Source organism: Hypanus sabinus, chromosome 4 (assembly GCF_030144855.1).
Source record: "Hypanus sabinus isolate sHypSab1 chromosome 4, sHypSab1.hap1, whole genome shotgun sequence".
In the NCBI taxonomy this organism is placed as follows: Eukaryota; Metazoa; Chordata; class Chondrichthyes; order Myliobatiformes; family Dasyatidae; genus Hypanus; species Hypanus sabinus.
In genome coordinates this window covers 155,327,997-155,341,608 of record NC_082709.1, presented here as the reverse complement: position 1 = coordinate 155,341,608, position 13,612 = coordinate 155,327,997, and the positions used below count along the sequence as shown (strand labels likewise).

Genomic DNA, 13,612 nt, shown 5'->3' with positions numbered 1-13,612 from the left:
CCTCTCTACTGTACTCCCAATTACACACAGTCCTTCTCTGATTCTTCTTCCCTTCCTTCACCCATCTCTGACTCTCCTTCCTTTTCTCTTTCCCTACATCTCTTCTAATATTTGTATATCTGTGCACTTGTAATGCTACTGTGATACTGTGATTTCTTTTGGGATAAATAAAGTATCTATCTATCTAAAGGAGCAAGGTAACTGGAAGCGAAGATGATGGTAAGCTTGACTCTACTGGGTATTTAACCTTGTGTGCTTTCTGACTACTACTTTTGAAATAGGGTGCAGTTTACATGTTCCAAGGTCCGGACGAAGGTGTGGTTTCTAAACACTTGGTGTTGTTTGCCCTGCAGCTATTTTACACTCTTTATACTGTATCTCTAGGATCTGGCTGAAGCCAAAAAGCAAGTTAAAACAATTGAGAGAATGACTAAGGAGAAACCGGAATGCCAGAATTTTTTGTATGTGGCCTATCACACTTTAGGCTGTTTATGCTACAAGCAAAATAGGTAAGGGACCTCAGCTTGAAGGTGAATATGAAAAAATTAAATCATCTTTAGAACAATTTAAATTGCATTGGAAATAAATGTTCAGTTATTACGGGATGACCTAAATGTGTCTATGCACTACCTGCATTCAGTTTTGCTCTTTCTTAGTTACTGTTGTAGACAACTGTCCTCCATTGCAACGTGAACTGTGCAGCCTCCTGATAAACGAGTAAACGAGATGAATTGTTTTATGATCACCATTACTCATACTCCTCTTTATTCCAAGGAATAATTTAAACAGCTAAATCCCCTTCCAGTGTGGAATTTGGATGCCCAGCACCTTCTTCTCATTGCTAACATCAGGAAGGAGGTACAGGAGCCTGAAGGCACACACTCAGTGATTCAGGAACAGCTTCTAACCCTCTCCCACTGTATTTTTGAATAGACATTGAACCCATGAATATTGCATCACTTCCTTCTTTCTCTCTTTTTGCACTATTTATTTAACTTATAGGTACACTTGCTGTAAATTACATTTTGTTATTAATATATACTGCTGCTGCATAACAACAAACATCATGGCATAATGCCATTGATATAAAACCTGATTCTGATCCTGGAATCTTAGTCTAGGTCTAGGCAGTTTGTATGTGTGGATGATAACTAAACTCTATATCAGCTGGATCTTAATCTTAGTCTTGTATTACTTTATCACAATAGTGCACAATATAGAAGTTTTTAAAAAAGTCTAGGATTTCCAGGAATTAAAAAGTACAAAAAAGTCATTCCATTGATTTAATCATAGTTCTATATTGTATGAATGGATATTTTGTTCAGGTTCATATTTCAGGTCTTTAAGTTAATGGGGCAAATGTAGAAGAGTGATAAATGTTAAAAGTCTTGGGCATTGCATGGCCAGGTGTAGGGTATATAGTTTATTTGTGTGAATTAGCTTTTTAATATGAATCTCAGTATTTGTAGCATTATAAAGACAAGTATGACAAGACATCAAGAAATCTCATTTTGTGGAGGAAGTTCATGCTTTCAAGATAGTGCAGAACATTGATTTGCAGTACACTGTTAAGAAATGCTGTGGAATTGGAGAAACTGAAGGGAAGTGAAGCTGTCAAGACCACCCTGCTTTAAAACTTTGGATAGTAGGAGGGTGAAATTATCCCTCTGTCCAAATAACCTAATGTGACATTGTCACCATTTCTTAAATTTCATTTTTTTCTGATTATTGTAGATGGTTCCAGCAACTAATTTGCAGTCTCTCTCTCCTTTTGCCTGTCATTTGCCTTCTGTTTCTATGTTAAATTATAAGAACAAAAGAGATGAGTTCTTGAAAGTGAGTCCATAGTTTATAGGAATAGTTCAGAGATGGGGTGAGTGAAGTTATCCTCTCTGGTTCAAAGGCATGGTGGTTGAAGGGTAATAAATATTCCTGAACCTGGTGGTGGAGCCCTGAGGCTCCTGTACCTTCCTGAAGGTAGCAGTGAGGAGAGAGCATGGCCTGGATGGTGGGGGTCCTTGATAATGGATGCTTTTTCTTTGCAATAGCACTCTTGCATGGATACGCTCAATGGTGGGGAGGGCTTTATCCATAATGAACTTGGCTGTATCCACTACTTTTCATGGGTTTTTCTGTGCAAGGGCATTGGTGTTTCCATACCAGACCATGATGCAACCAGTTAATATGCTCTCCACCATACACCTATACAGGTTTGTCAATGTTTTAGATGACATGCCGAATCTTCGCAAGGCTCTGAGAAAGTAAAAATCCTGCCATGCTTTCTTCATAATGCCACTTACGTGCTAGACCCAGGACAGTCCTCTAAAATGATAACAAGAAGGAATTTAAAGTTGCTGACCCTCTTCACCTCTGATCCTCCAATGAGAACTGGCTCATGGGCTCTGGTTTCCTCCAGCTAAGGTCAATAATCAGCTCCTTGGTCTTGTTGACATTGAGTAAGAGGGTATTATTGTGGTACCACTCAGCCAGATTTTTAATTTCCCTCCCTTATTCCTATCTTTGATTCAGCCAACACCAATGGTGTTGGTGGCAAACTTAAATATGGCATTGGAGCTGTGCTTAGCCTTACAGTCATTAGTCTAAAGCAAGTAGAGCAAGGGGCTAAGCACACAACCTTTGATTCTGTGCATTTAGTCATTGTGGAGGTGGTGTGGCCAATACAAACTGACTGGAGTCTGCAAGTGAGGAAATCGAGGATCCAGCTGAACAAGAAGGCATTGAGGCCTAAGACTTGAAGCTTATTGATAAATATTTGATAGTTTATCACCGTTTTAACAAAACGGGAAGATTTCAAATGGTTGATTAATAAAAGGAATAAGTGATCCAAATTCGACTCAAAATCCTTAGTTCATGACAAGAACTATTATTTTAAATTTCCTTATGGATATATTTCACAAGTTTGAGCTGTCCTTTCAATCATGTTAGAGGTTTTCTGCCTCCATTCAAGCCAAGAATTATAAAAATAACTCATAAGGAGATGTTTAAATCTTTCTGCAGATTTGAAGATGCCATGCAGTGGTTTCAAAAATCTAAACAAGAGTTTGCAGAAAACCCTCCAAACATAGAATGGAGCAATGTGATACTAAAAGCAGAAGCGATTATACCAGAATATTTTGAAGTAAGCGCTTTATCTCAAATACTAAGAATAAGTCACCCAGTATGGTTAAACAAATTGCTATCTCAGAAGCATAATAGGAAAACAAATGTGTAAAAGATATATTGGGGTGTGGGTGATAGTACAAAATATATTCTGAAAAGTTTCATGTTTTTTAAGGTAATTCTTTTGCCTACGTAACAGTGGTGGTGATAGCTTTGTAAAAAGAAATACTAATTTTTTCATAATTTTTTGTGTGGCAGCAATGGCACTTCAAATTTCTGCCATTCACCTTTCTTTGCGCCACTCAGAGATGTGACGGATTAGACATTGTGATCTTTTGGGAACACCGTAGTTATTAAAATTTAGTTGATGTTTCATTCATCCATTGTGGCAGATTTCTAGATTTTAAATGTATTAATTCAAGCTCCAGAATAGGTGTAACCAAAACAGACTTCCTGTGCAAAACACACACTCATCAGGCAAAAGTCCTCATGCTGTTGGGATTTTTCAGAAAATTAATTCAAGTCATATCAAGTTCTTGGTATGCAAATTATTGGCCATCTTCTTTAAATTTAGTATTTTGTCAGATTTTCAGATACCAGAAACACAGAATATTGCCTCGGGCAATTCAGGTTCCATTGATTTTTGCTGTTAAGCAACTGATGAACTAGAAACATAGAAAACCTACAGCACTATACAGGCCTTTCGGCCCACAAAGCTGTGCTGAACATGTATTTACTTTAGAAATTACCTGGGGTTACCCATATCCCTCTATTTTTCTAATCTTCATGTACCTATCCAAGAAACTCTTAAAAGACCCTATTGTACCTGCCTCCAACACCATTGCCGGCAGCCCATTCCACGCACTCACCACTCAGTGTTTTTTTTTAAAAAAACAACTTACCCCTGACATCTCCTCTGTACCTACTTCCAAGCACCTTAAAACTATGCCCTCTCATGATAGCCATTTCAGCCCTGAGAAAAAGCCTCTGACTATCTACATGATCAATGCCTGTCATCATCTTATACACCTCTATCAGGTCACCTCTCATCCTCTGTTGCTCCAAGGAGAAAAGGCCGAGTTCACTCAAACTATTCTCATAAGGCATGCTCTCCAATCCAGGCAACATCCTTGTAAATCTCCTCTGCACCCTTTCTATGGCTTCCACATCCTTCTTGTAGTGAGGAGACCAGAACTGAGTACAGTACTCCAAGTGGGGTCTAACCAGGGTCCTATATAGCTGCAACATTACCTCTTGACTCTTAAACTCAATCCCACAGTTGATGAAGGCCAATGCACCATATGCGCTCTTGATCACAGAGTCAACCTGTGCAGCAACTTTGAGCATCCTATATAGTAACTGTTTTTGAACCTGGTGGTTAATTGGCTAAACTTGAAGTTTGTTATAGAAGTGCAGAACCCAGATGATATACAAGGCAATTCAGCCCACCAAGTTTTTGTGATTTTTTTTTTTAACAGCTTTTGTTCCCTCACTCTTTACCTCATCCCAGTAGATTATTTTTCTTCAAATGCCTATCAAACTGATCAGCCAAAACTGGAATGAGATGCATGTTATTACTCTGCTTCTGTCATCCTTTAGGTGAAAATAAATGAATATATTGAAAAGTGCACTGATCCTCCCGACCCCATAGCAATCTGTCAACATTTAAGTTGTCAAGGATATTACAAGAAGGAAATCTATCCGTCTGACCCTGATTACAAGGTACAGCTTTGTACATATAGAACGCCTACACGCAATGAGCCAAACTTAAAACATCTTTTCTGTCAGTTGATTCGTGTTTTGGACTTGCTAATAAGGATTGTTGCCAGATAATCTCATCAATCAGATGGAAGTAGTAATGGGATGCTGTTTCTGAATGTAAGGAAGCAATTTTCATGTAAGGATTAAACTAATTCAGACTAGATTGCAACCAAGAACTGGTAATTTTATTTGGGCGTTAATTCTTGTTCACTGTTGAAGAACTGGAAACTGAGCAATTTGATTGTCTAAACACAAGAGATCCTGCAGATGCTGGAAATCCAGAGTAACACACAAAATTCAGCAGGAACTCAGCAGGATAGACAGCATCTATGGAAAGAAATAAAGAGTGAAGGGTGTTGGTCCGAAACACCGACTCTTTATTCCTCTCCGTAGATGCTGCCTGATCTGATGAGTTCCTTCTGCATTTTTGTGTGATATCTTGATTGGTAATTTTCAAGTTGTTTTGATCATCTAGTGAGGATCTGATTGTCTCAAAAAGCATATTAGTTTAAGTATCTGTTTCTGTAAGTAGAGGTATGATTCACACAGCTTTCTGTCCGATTTATTCTTCACCCAATGAACCTAAGTTTTGGTATTGATTCTGAACAACAGACCCAATGAATTCCCCATCACCACCAGTCTCCTCTGTCTGGTGGAACTGGCCCTCACTCAATAATTTATCTTTCGGCTTATCCCACTTCTTCGAAACCAAAGGGGTAGCCATGGGCACTCACATGCGTCCCAGCTATCCCTGTCTTTTTGTCTGCTATGTGAAACAGTCCATGTTTCAAGCCTACAGCAGTATTACTCCCCAACTCCTCCTACACTACATCAACTGCATTGGTTCTGCTTCCTGCACCCATGTTGAGCTTCAACTTCCAACCTGCCCTCAAATTTACTTAGTCTATTTCTGAGCGCGCTCTCTCCTTTCTCGATCTCTCTCTGTCTCCAGAGATGGAGACAATTCATCTATTGATATCTTTTATAAACCCACTGATTCTCACAGCTACATGGACTTTACCCCATCATTTGTAAAAATTTCATCTCCTTTCCTAGTTCTTCCAATTCCACTGCACCTGCTCTCAGGATAAGGCTTTTCATTCTAGAACTAATGAGATGTCCTCCTTCTGCAAAGAAAGCAGCTTCCCTTCCTCCAACATTAACGCTGCCCTCACCCACATCTCTTCCATTTCACACACATCTGCTCTCACCCCATCCTCCTGCCGCCACACCAGGGACACGGTTCCTCCGGTCCTCACCTATCATCCCACTAGCCTCCACATCCAGTACAGAATTCTCCTTAATTTCCACCATCTCCAACGGGATCCCACTACCAGGCAAAACTTTACCTCCTCCCCACTTCCAGAGAGATTGTTTCCTACACAATTCCCTTGTCCATTCGTCCCTCCCCACTGATCTCCCTTCTGGCATTTATCCTTGTAAGTGGAACAAGTACTACATCTGCCTCTACACCTCCTCTCTCACTACCATTCAGGGCCTCAAACTGACCTTCCAGGTGAGACCACCACCACCTGTGGGGTCTCTTGGGGTCACTTATTGTATCTGGTGCTACCAGTGAGACCCAGTGTACTGTAGATTGGGAGACTGCTTCGCCAAGCACCACTTGTCCAGAAAAAGGGGATTCTCCCTGTAGTCACCTATTTTAATTCCATTTCTCATTCCCATTCTGATGTGTCAATCCACGGCCTCCTCTACTGGCACGATGAGGCCACACTCAGGTTGAAGGAGCAACACTTTGTATTCCATCTGGTGGCAAGCACATCGATTTCTTGAACTTTCAGTAATTGCCCCCCCCCCCCTTCACCATTCCCCATTCCTGTTTCCCCCTCTCTTACCTTATCTCCTTACCAGGCCATCACCTCCCACTCATGCTCCCCCCTTCTCCTTTCTTCCATGGTCTTCTATCCTCTTCTATCAGATTCCCAATCCCCCAGCCCTTTATCTCTTTCACCAATCTGCTTCATGGCTCTTTACTTCACCCCTCTCCCTGCTTCACTTATCACCTGCCACCTTGTACTTCTTCCAATCCTTTCTAATCCTGAAGAAGGGTCTCGGCCCGAAACATTGACTGTTTACTCTTTTCCACAGATCCTGCCTGGCCTGCTGAGTTCCTCCAGCATTTCTGTGTGTGTTGTTTGGATTTCCAGCATCTGCAGATTTTCTCTTTGTTATGATTTGAAACAATTATGCATGCTTTTCTTCCTCAACCACCTGTTCTTCCCATCCCTGGTAGATGAGTCTTGTTCCCATTTGTTCTCCTGTCAACTGTTCTTGGAATGAGGACAAGGAAGTGAAGGTGTTGAGGCTTCATCAGTGTAGGTGACCCTATGAAGTGGCGCACAGAGCCAGGCATATCAAGGGATGGTGTCTCAAAGAGCCACTTTGAATTAGTTGTACTGCATGCTGCAGGGACACTGCAAGGGACTTTTTCGTGCATTCTATTCTAAATAAGATAAGAAAATGTAATACTTACTCTATGAAATTTCAGAGGTCTGTACCAATTTTGTTACATTTCAGGGTTATGTTGAACTTTCTTGTGACAATAATTGTGTCATGCAATATCATACGACCTGTTGGAAAAAGTTAAGAGAGTCTAACTACCAGGGGCAGTCTAATCAGGTGAGATATATTCTGATCACTGACTCCTCTCATTTGCTCTTTCCCTACCCCATCTCGTCATCTTCCTTATTTTGATGAATTTTCCATACTATCACTTTCTATTTCTTGTTAAACAGATGAAGAGAAGAAACCTAATGCTTCTGTTATATTTATTCTATGAAACAAAAATATCCATAAGATTGTAAGAGTGCAGAGAAAATTTACAAGGATGTTGCCAAACTTGAGGACCTGAGTTATAAGGAAAGGTTGAATAGGTTAGCACTTTATTCCCTTGAGAGTAGGGGATGTGATTGAGACATACAGCATTATGAGGGGTACAGATAGGGTAAGTGCAAGCAGGTTTTTCCCACTCAGGTTGGGTGAAACTAGAACTAGAGGTCATGGATTAAGGGTGAAAGGTTAAATATTTAAGGCGAACAATTAGGGCGAACCATTTCACTCAGAGTGCTTAGACGGTGGAAATTGGGGATGCGGATTTGATTTCAACATTTAAGAAATGTTTGGATAGGTACATGGATGGGAGAGATACGGAGGGTCTTCTGGTTCCCCTCTTCCTGCCTCCTTCCCACACTCAGTCCGCAATAGAGACCCTTATCAGAATCCGGTTTATCATCACTCACATATGTCATGAAATTTGTTCTTTTTTTGCAGCAACCATACTTGATAGTGCAGTACTCTTCAAAAATCTACAGCACCCTAGCTAGATATACTGTACATGCCTAAGACCTTTGCACAGCACTGTATGTTGATGGACTATATCTGACTCCATCTATGTTTGCAGATATTCTTTATCTACTCGGTAAATGTAATGAGGTACACTTTTAAAAAGCAGACTGTGGATCTGTAAGCAGTGACACTTGAAATCACACCTGGTACTGCCTGTAACAATATTTGGAGCGTCATATAAAATAGGGAATGCAGAATATACTGAACAAATCTGAAAATAACTATAGGGAAAGGGACAGTTAAGGTGTCGAGTTGATCCTTCATGAGAACTGTGAAATATTAGAACAGAAATGGTAAGTTGCAGAGATGGAGAGAAGAGACTGAATGAATTAGGTAGTGGTGATACAAATCGAAAGAAAACCTAGTTGGAAGAAGATAACAAGTAAGTAGAAATAAGACCTGAAATATTAGTGAGGGTAAAATGAGTAATACTGAAAGTTGGATTAACGTTGAGGCTTTATAGGGCTTCATTCTGACTGTGCTTGTAATATTATGAGCAGTTTTGATCTTACCTAAGAAAGTGATGTGCTGGCATTAGTGAGGATCCAGAGAAGGTGCACAAGATCCAGGAAGGAAATGGTTAATCTATGCTAACCATTTGATGGCCCTGGATCTGTACTCACTGGAATTTAGAAGAGTGAGGGGGAATCGCATTGAAACCTATCAAATATTGGAAGGTCCAGTTAGAGTGGATGTGGAGAGGATGCATCCTATAGTGGGAGAGTCCAGGATGAGGAGGAAATTTTTAAGCTAAGGGTTAATGAATCTGTGGAATTCATTGCCGTGGAGACCAAGTTATTGGATGTATTTAAAGCAGCAGCTGATAGGTTCTTGATTAAGCAGGATTTCAAAGATTAGGGGAGAAGGCAGGAGAATGAGGTTGAAAGGGATAACAAGTTGGCCATGATGGAATGGCAGACTCGATGGGCCAAATGTCATAATTCTGCTGCTTTGCCTTATGGCTGTGGTCCGCGTGCAGAGTCGATGGGACTAGGCAGAATTTTAGTTTGGCATGAGCTAGGAGGGCCTAAGGACCTGTTTCTGTACTGTAGTGTTCTATGATTTCTCTTCCAGATTCTTGTAGACCATATCCAGTGAAGGGTGAGAACGTATGTATTTGTTTGATAAACTGTATATTCCAATAAATGTGTTTTTCTTTCTGCACAGGATTTCTGTTCAATGAATTGTATAAACAGTGGTTGCAAAGGGATAATCATAAAACTTATGATACACAGTGCTGCAGGAAGCACACAAACAGAGGTAATTACCAGCAATATTGCATTGTATGTTCGACTGTTAATGGCCAGAGTGGTGTGAATGAGCTTTGAGCATTGCCCCTTTGCTTCAGAAGCCTATGTCTGCATTTTCTTGCAATACACAAGGGATGTTGGGTTCATTTCTTGACTGTGAAATGAATTTGGCTATCAGTTTGGACTCGATGTTGTATCTGGATTTTAGTCTTATTTCAAGTCATTTCAAAATTTTCTGTTTTATCTTTTAGAATCAAATTCCGATTTGGCTTCAGTTTTTGGCATTTCTTAAGCACTATGAACCACGTCATTTGGGTATTAGCTAGTGCAGGAGAGCTTTATGGCATTGCTAACCTGCTTTGGTTATGTGCTTCCCTATATGGTTGCATTAACTCTTGAGATATGTAAAGTTGAAGGAATGGTGAAATTGTTATCATGCAACGTTCTTTGCTGAATCCTATAGACTGGATTGTACAAGTCTTGTGTTCACCACCTACACCCTTTCCTGGCCTTCGCAGTTTTCACAGCCACACAGGTCCAGCAGAAATTTGAGGTGTTCCGGCCCCATGGGGCAGGGCAGTCCCTACGCAACAGCCTGGCCCCAGGTAGCAGATCCTGGGTCCTACCCTGCGAGGATCAGAAATGTTTATTTCCATCTCTTGATATTTGACTGTTTAAATCTTATCCTTCCTGACTTGTCCCTCAAAGCCTTTTGCTGTAGCATAACTCATTTATCTAATTCCTGTTCCAGTCTCTTATTAACCACCTTTTATCACTACACATGAATCAAATTCATGATCCTCATTGTCACAATCATTCACTGTCTCCATCCTTTAGCACCTTCCAGACAACTTCGTCTTTTCAAACCAGATTAAAACTGATCTGTCTTCATCTTCTGATTTACTATAGATACTTCAGTTACCATTCAACTTGCTTCTGAAAACAGGAAGACTAATGTCAGCACAAATTATCATTATCACTAATTTATGATCTTTTAATAGCTATTAGTTCCTTATCTGAGCTTGGCTTTCATATTTTTGACAGATTACTTGTTGTATAATGTCAAATTATTGTGGTGTTCGAGGTGAAGGTCTTTATTTTTAAATAGACCTGTATTTTTCTCAATGTTTTCTTACAGTTTGAAGTGAAGATTCCAGCTCAGCAACCACAACTTTCCACTATGTAAGTATTTTTAAATATTTAAAAGCATTTGTACTTAGTTTTGTATAATAAACTTCCCTGGGGAACTTTATATGCTGAAAAAAAATTTTGCAAGTTCAGATAATTTGAATTAATGGCTTGAAGCACAGTTGATTTGTTAAATTTTGTACATATTTTGCAAGTCTTAGGATGCAGCAGAATGTTTACGTTACTGGAATAATAGAACTACGCAGTATTCATGACATTATTTTCAAGCTTGGTGCATCACCTGGGGAAACTACATTAAAGCTGAAATAATAATAAAGCACTTCACTCTAATATAATTTGAGGAACTACCACATTAATATGAATTTTATTTTAGTTCAGTAATATTCATTAAATGAAGAAATGAATGCTTGATTTGTCTGGTTTGTATGTGACTTTAAACCCACTAGTGATGTCTCTGCCTTCTGAACTGATCTAACATGCCACACGTCATAGGGAGGGATGGGTAATAAGTCATAGGAGCCGTACAGCACAGAGAGAGGCCCTTTTAGTCACCATGTCTATGCTGTCTGTTGTCCATATCAACACTACTCCCATACTGCCACTTTGAGCCTTGGCCTCTGTGCCTTGGTGATTTCTGAAAAGTAATGAGTGTCTGCTTCCAGTGCCACATTCCAGAATCCAACCCACCTTAATACAAATTGTTAAAAGAGACAAACAACATCAGGAGCCCTACATGGAGCTCAAGATGAGTCGGGGCACTTCATAGCAAGGTTACGAACATAACTCTGAGAATGAAAGATTTTCCTATAAGGAAAGGTGGAGCAATTTGGCTCTGTGCTTATTGTAGTTAAGAAGAATGAGAGGTAAATTTATCACAACATATATGATTGAGGAGACGTGACAGGACAAATGCTGGGAGAATGTTTCCTCTGGAGAAATCTATGACAAGTTTCAAATGAGGAGTCACCTATTTAACATAATAGGGAGGAACCTCATCTGAGAGAGCCATGAATTTTCCCCATAGATAGTAATTGCAGCTGAGATGAAGCAATAATAGGCAGATCAGATCTGTGATCTTATTGAATGGCAGATCAGGCTCAAGCATACATGTGACTTACTCCTGCTCCTAATTCTAAAGGAAGAATAAAACAAAGGATACTGATGCTCCTGAAGAATCCAGTAAATGCCCTGAGAAGAAGAATACTGAGATGGCAAAGGAAGGACTACATCCATTTTGTTCGACAGGTTTGTCTGGGTTGTTAGTTGTCTGTCCATCTGTCTCTAACAACCCTGTTTTTATCTCTAAAAATAATGCCCCTTGAGCTACAAATTCTCAGATTTTGTTTGGTGGGACGAAGGTGGTGTTTTTTTCCCTCTCTGTACAGAGTGCCCTTATTGTACAGGTTACCATGAAGTTCTAAATTAAAGTTGAACAATGTTCCTTATATTATGTATATTTATTTTGTTTGTTCATTGTGTCATGTCATGACATTGTGATCATGATCTTTCCATGACCATGATTGGTCTTGGCAAATTTTTCGACGGAGGTGGTGTTCCATGGCGGCCTTCTGGGCAGTGTCTTTATAAGGCGGGTGACCCCAGCCATTATCAATACCCTTCAGAGATTGTCCACTTGGTATCAGTGGTTGCATAACCAGGACTTGTTACATAGACAAGCTGCTCATTCGACCATCCATCGCCTGCTCCCGTGGCTTCACGTGCACCTGATTGGGGGGAGGGCAAAGCAGGTGCTACACCTTACCCAGGGGTGACCTGCATGGTGGTGAAAAGACAGAGTTCCTTACACCTCCTTTGGTGGAGACGTACCTCCACCATGCCACCCACAAACATTTTACAGCTTGTATGTGCACATTTTGTCACATTTTAATCCTTTGAAATATAACACCACAAGGTTATGAATTTGTTATTATTTTCTAAAAATAATGCCCATCCAAATCACTGGAGCATATTACTTGTTCAAGCGTAACACTCACTCCAGATCTTGTTGGGTCCAAATACTAAAAGCTGACCTCTGCCAGTTTCAGCTCGAGGACTTGTACCTGAGCCTGAAGAGCTGCCCAGTTTTGGCTCCAGTCATGATTGGGTGACTGGGTTCTGCAGTAGATTCTCAGATTGCAAAGTAGGGAGCCTTTCCTATGCTATCTCTATTCCCCTGGCTTTTTCAGCTGGTCCTACAGCCCAGGCTGATCTAAGCTGAGCCCCAGGAATTATAAATCTAATTTTGTTGGGGTTCTCTTGGGATTCTATTAGCCAATCTCTTCTTGATGGAAAGGAATGTTAAATTACAGGCTGCCTTTATTTTTATGTTTATGAAATCCTGCTTTATTTTTCCCAACAGTCAAATGTCGCCTTTTTCAAGAAATGGCTAAGAACAGAAAGCTGATTGAAAATGCAATCTGTGAAATTGAAAACACATCAGAACTGTTAACGTTGTGTAACTTGAAAGAAGTACTTGCCGAGAAGAGCAATAAGGTTTCTGCTGAAATCATTGTAGACCGTATTTTGGAATGGAACTGCAATTTTAAGATACGCCGCTTCCTAAGTCTGCTTAGAAATCAGGATATCTCTAAACACCCAGAACTCTGGGAATGGCTGAAGCTCATCTTGGAATTGAGTAAGATTTGGACTTTAATTTGCACTGAATTATCACCACAGACAGATTATACCATAGACATTTGGAGATACAGATAGCATTGACTTTAATTCATAAATTAACTCTTGAAACATTTTTCTGGACCTCAGGTTGACTCAAGAAGTTGGGCGGTAGGAGACAACTTGTGATTCCACATAATCTTGGGGACATTTACATTTTGCTCAACTGTCTCAAAACCAGATTTATAAAAAATTTCATTGGTATAAGAGTCTTTAATTTTGCAGCTCCCTTCATTATCACCATGTGTTTAATTACCAGCTTTAGAACTGGGTTCTTTCCTGTTCAGGTACGG

At 40.0% G+C, this 13,612-nt stretch overlaps 2 protein-coding genes across 6 annotated transcripts in view; one reads left to right on the top strand and one right to left on the bottom strand.

Annotated features, from left to right (window-relative positions):
* The window catches only part of si:ch73-264p11.1 (uncharacterized protein LOC100000923 homolog), a 210,698-nt gene that overhangs the window by 100,479 nt on the left and 96,607 nt on the right, over window positions 1-13,612 (bottom strand). The window lies entirely within an intron of this gene.
* Window positions 1-13,612, top strand: part of LOC132393369 (E3 ubiquitin-protein ligase DZIP3-like) — a 100,008-nt gene that overhangs the window by 25,927 nt on the left and 60,469 nt on the right. For all 4 annotated transcript variants that reach the window (XM_059968490.1, XM_059968489.1, XM_059968487.1 and 1 more), the window contains exons 5-12: window positions 385-509; window positions 3,019-3,139; window positions 4,720-4,842; window positions 7,420-7,521; window positions 9,415-9,507; window positions 10,636-10,679; window positions 11,785-11,891; window positions 13,006-13,281. In XM_059968490.1, the coding sequence (XP_059824473.1) occupies window positions 385-509; window positions 3,019-3,139; window positions 4,720-4,842; window positions 7,420-7,521; window positions 9,415-9,507; window positions 10,636-10,679; window positions 11,785-11,891; window positions 13,006-13,281 (991 nt within the window). The remainder of the gene's footprint in view (window positions 1-384; window positions 510-3,018; window positions 3,140-4,719; window positions 4,843-7,419; window positions 7,522-9,414; window positions 9,508-10,635; window positions 10,680-11,784; window positions 11,892-13,005; window positions 13,282-13,612) is intronic.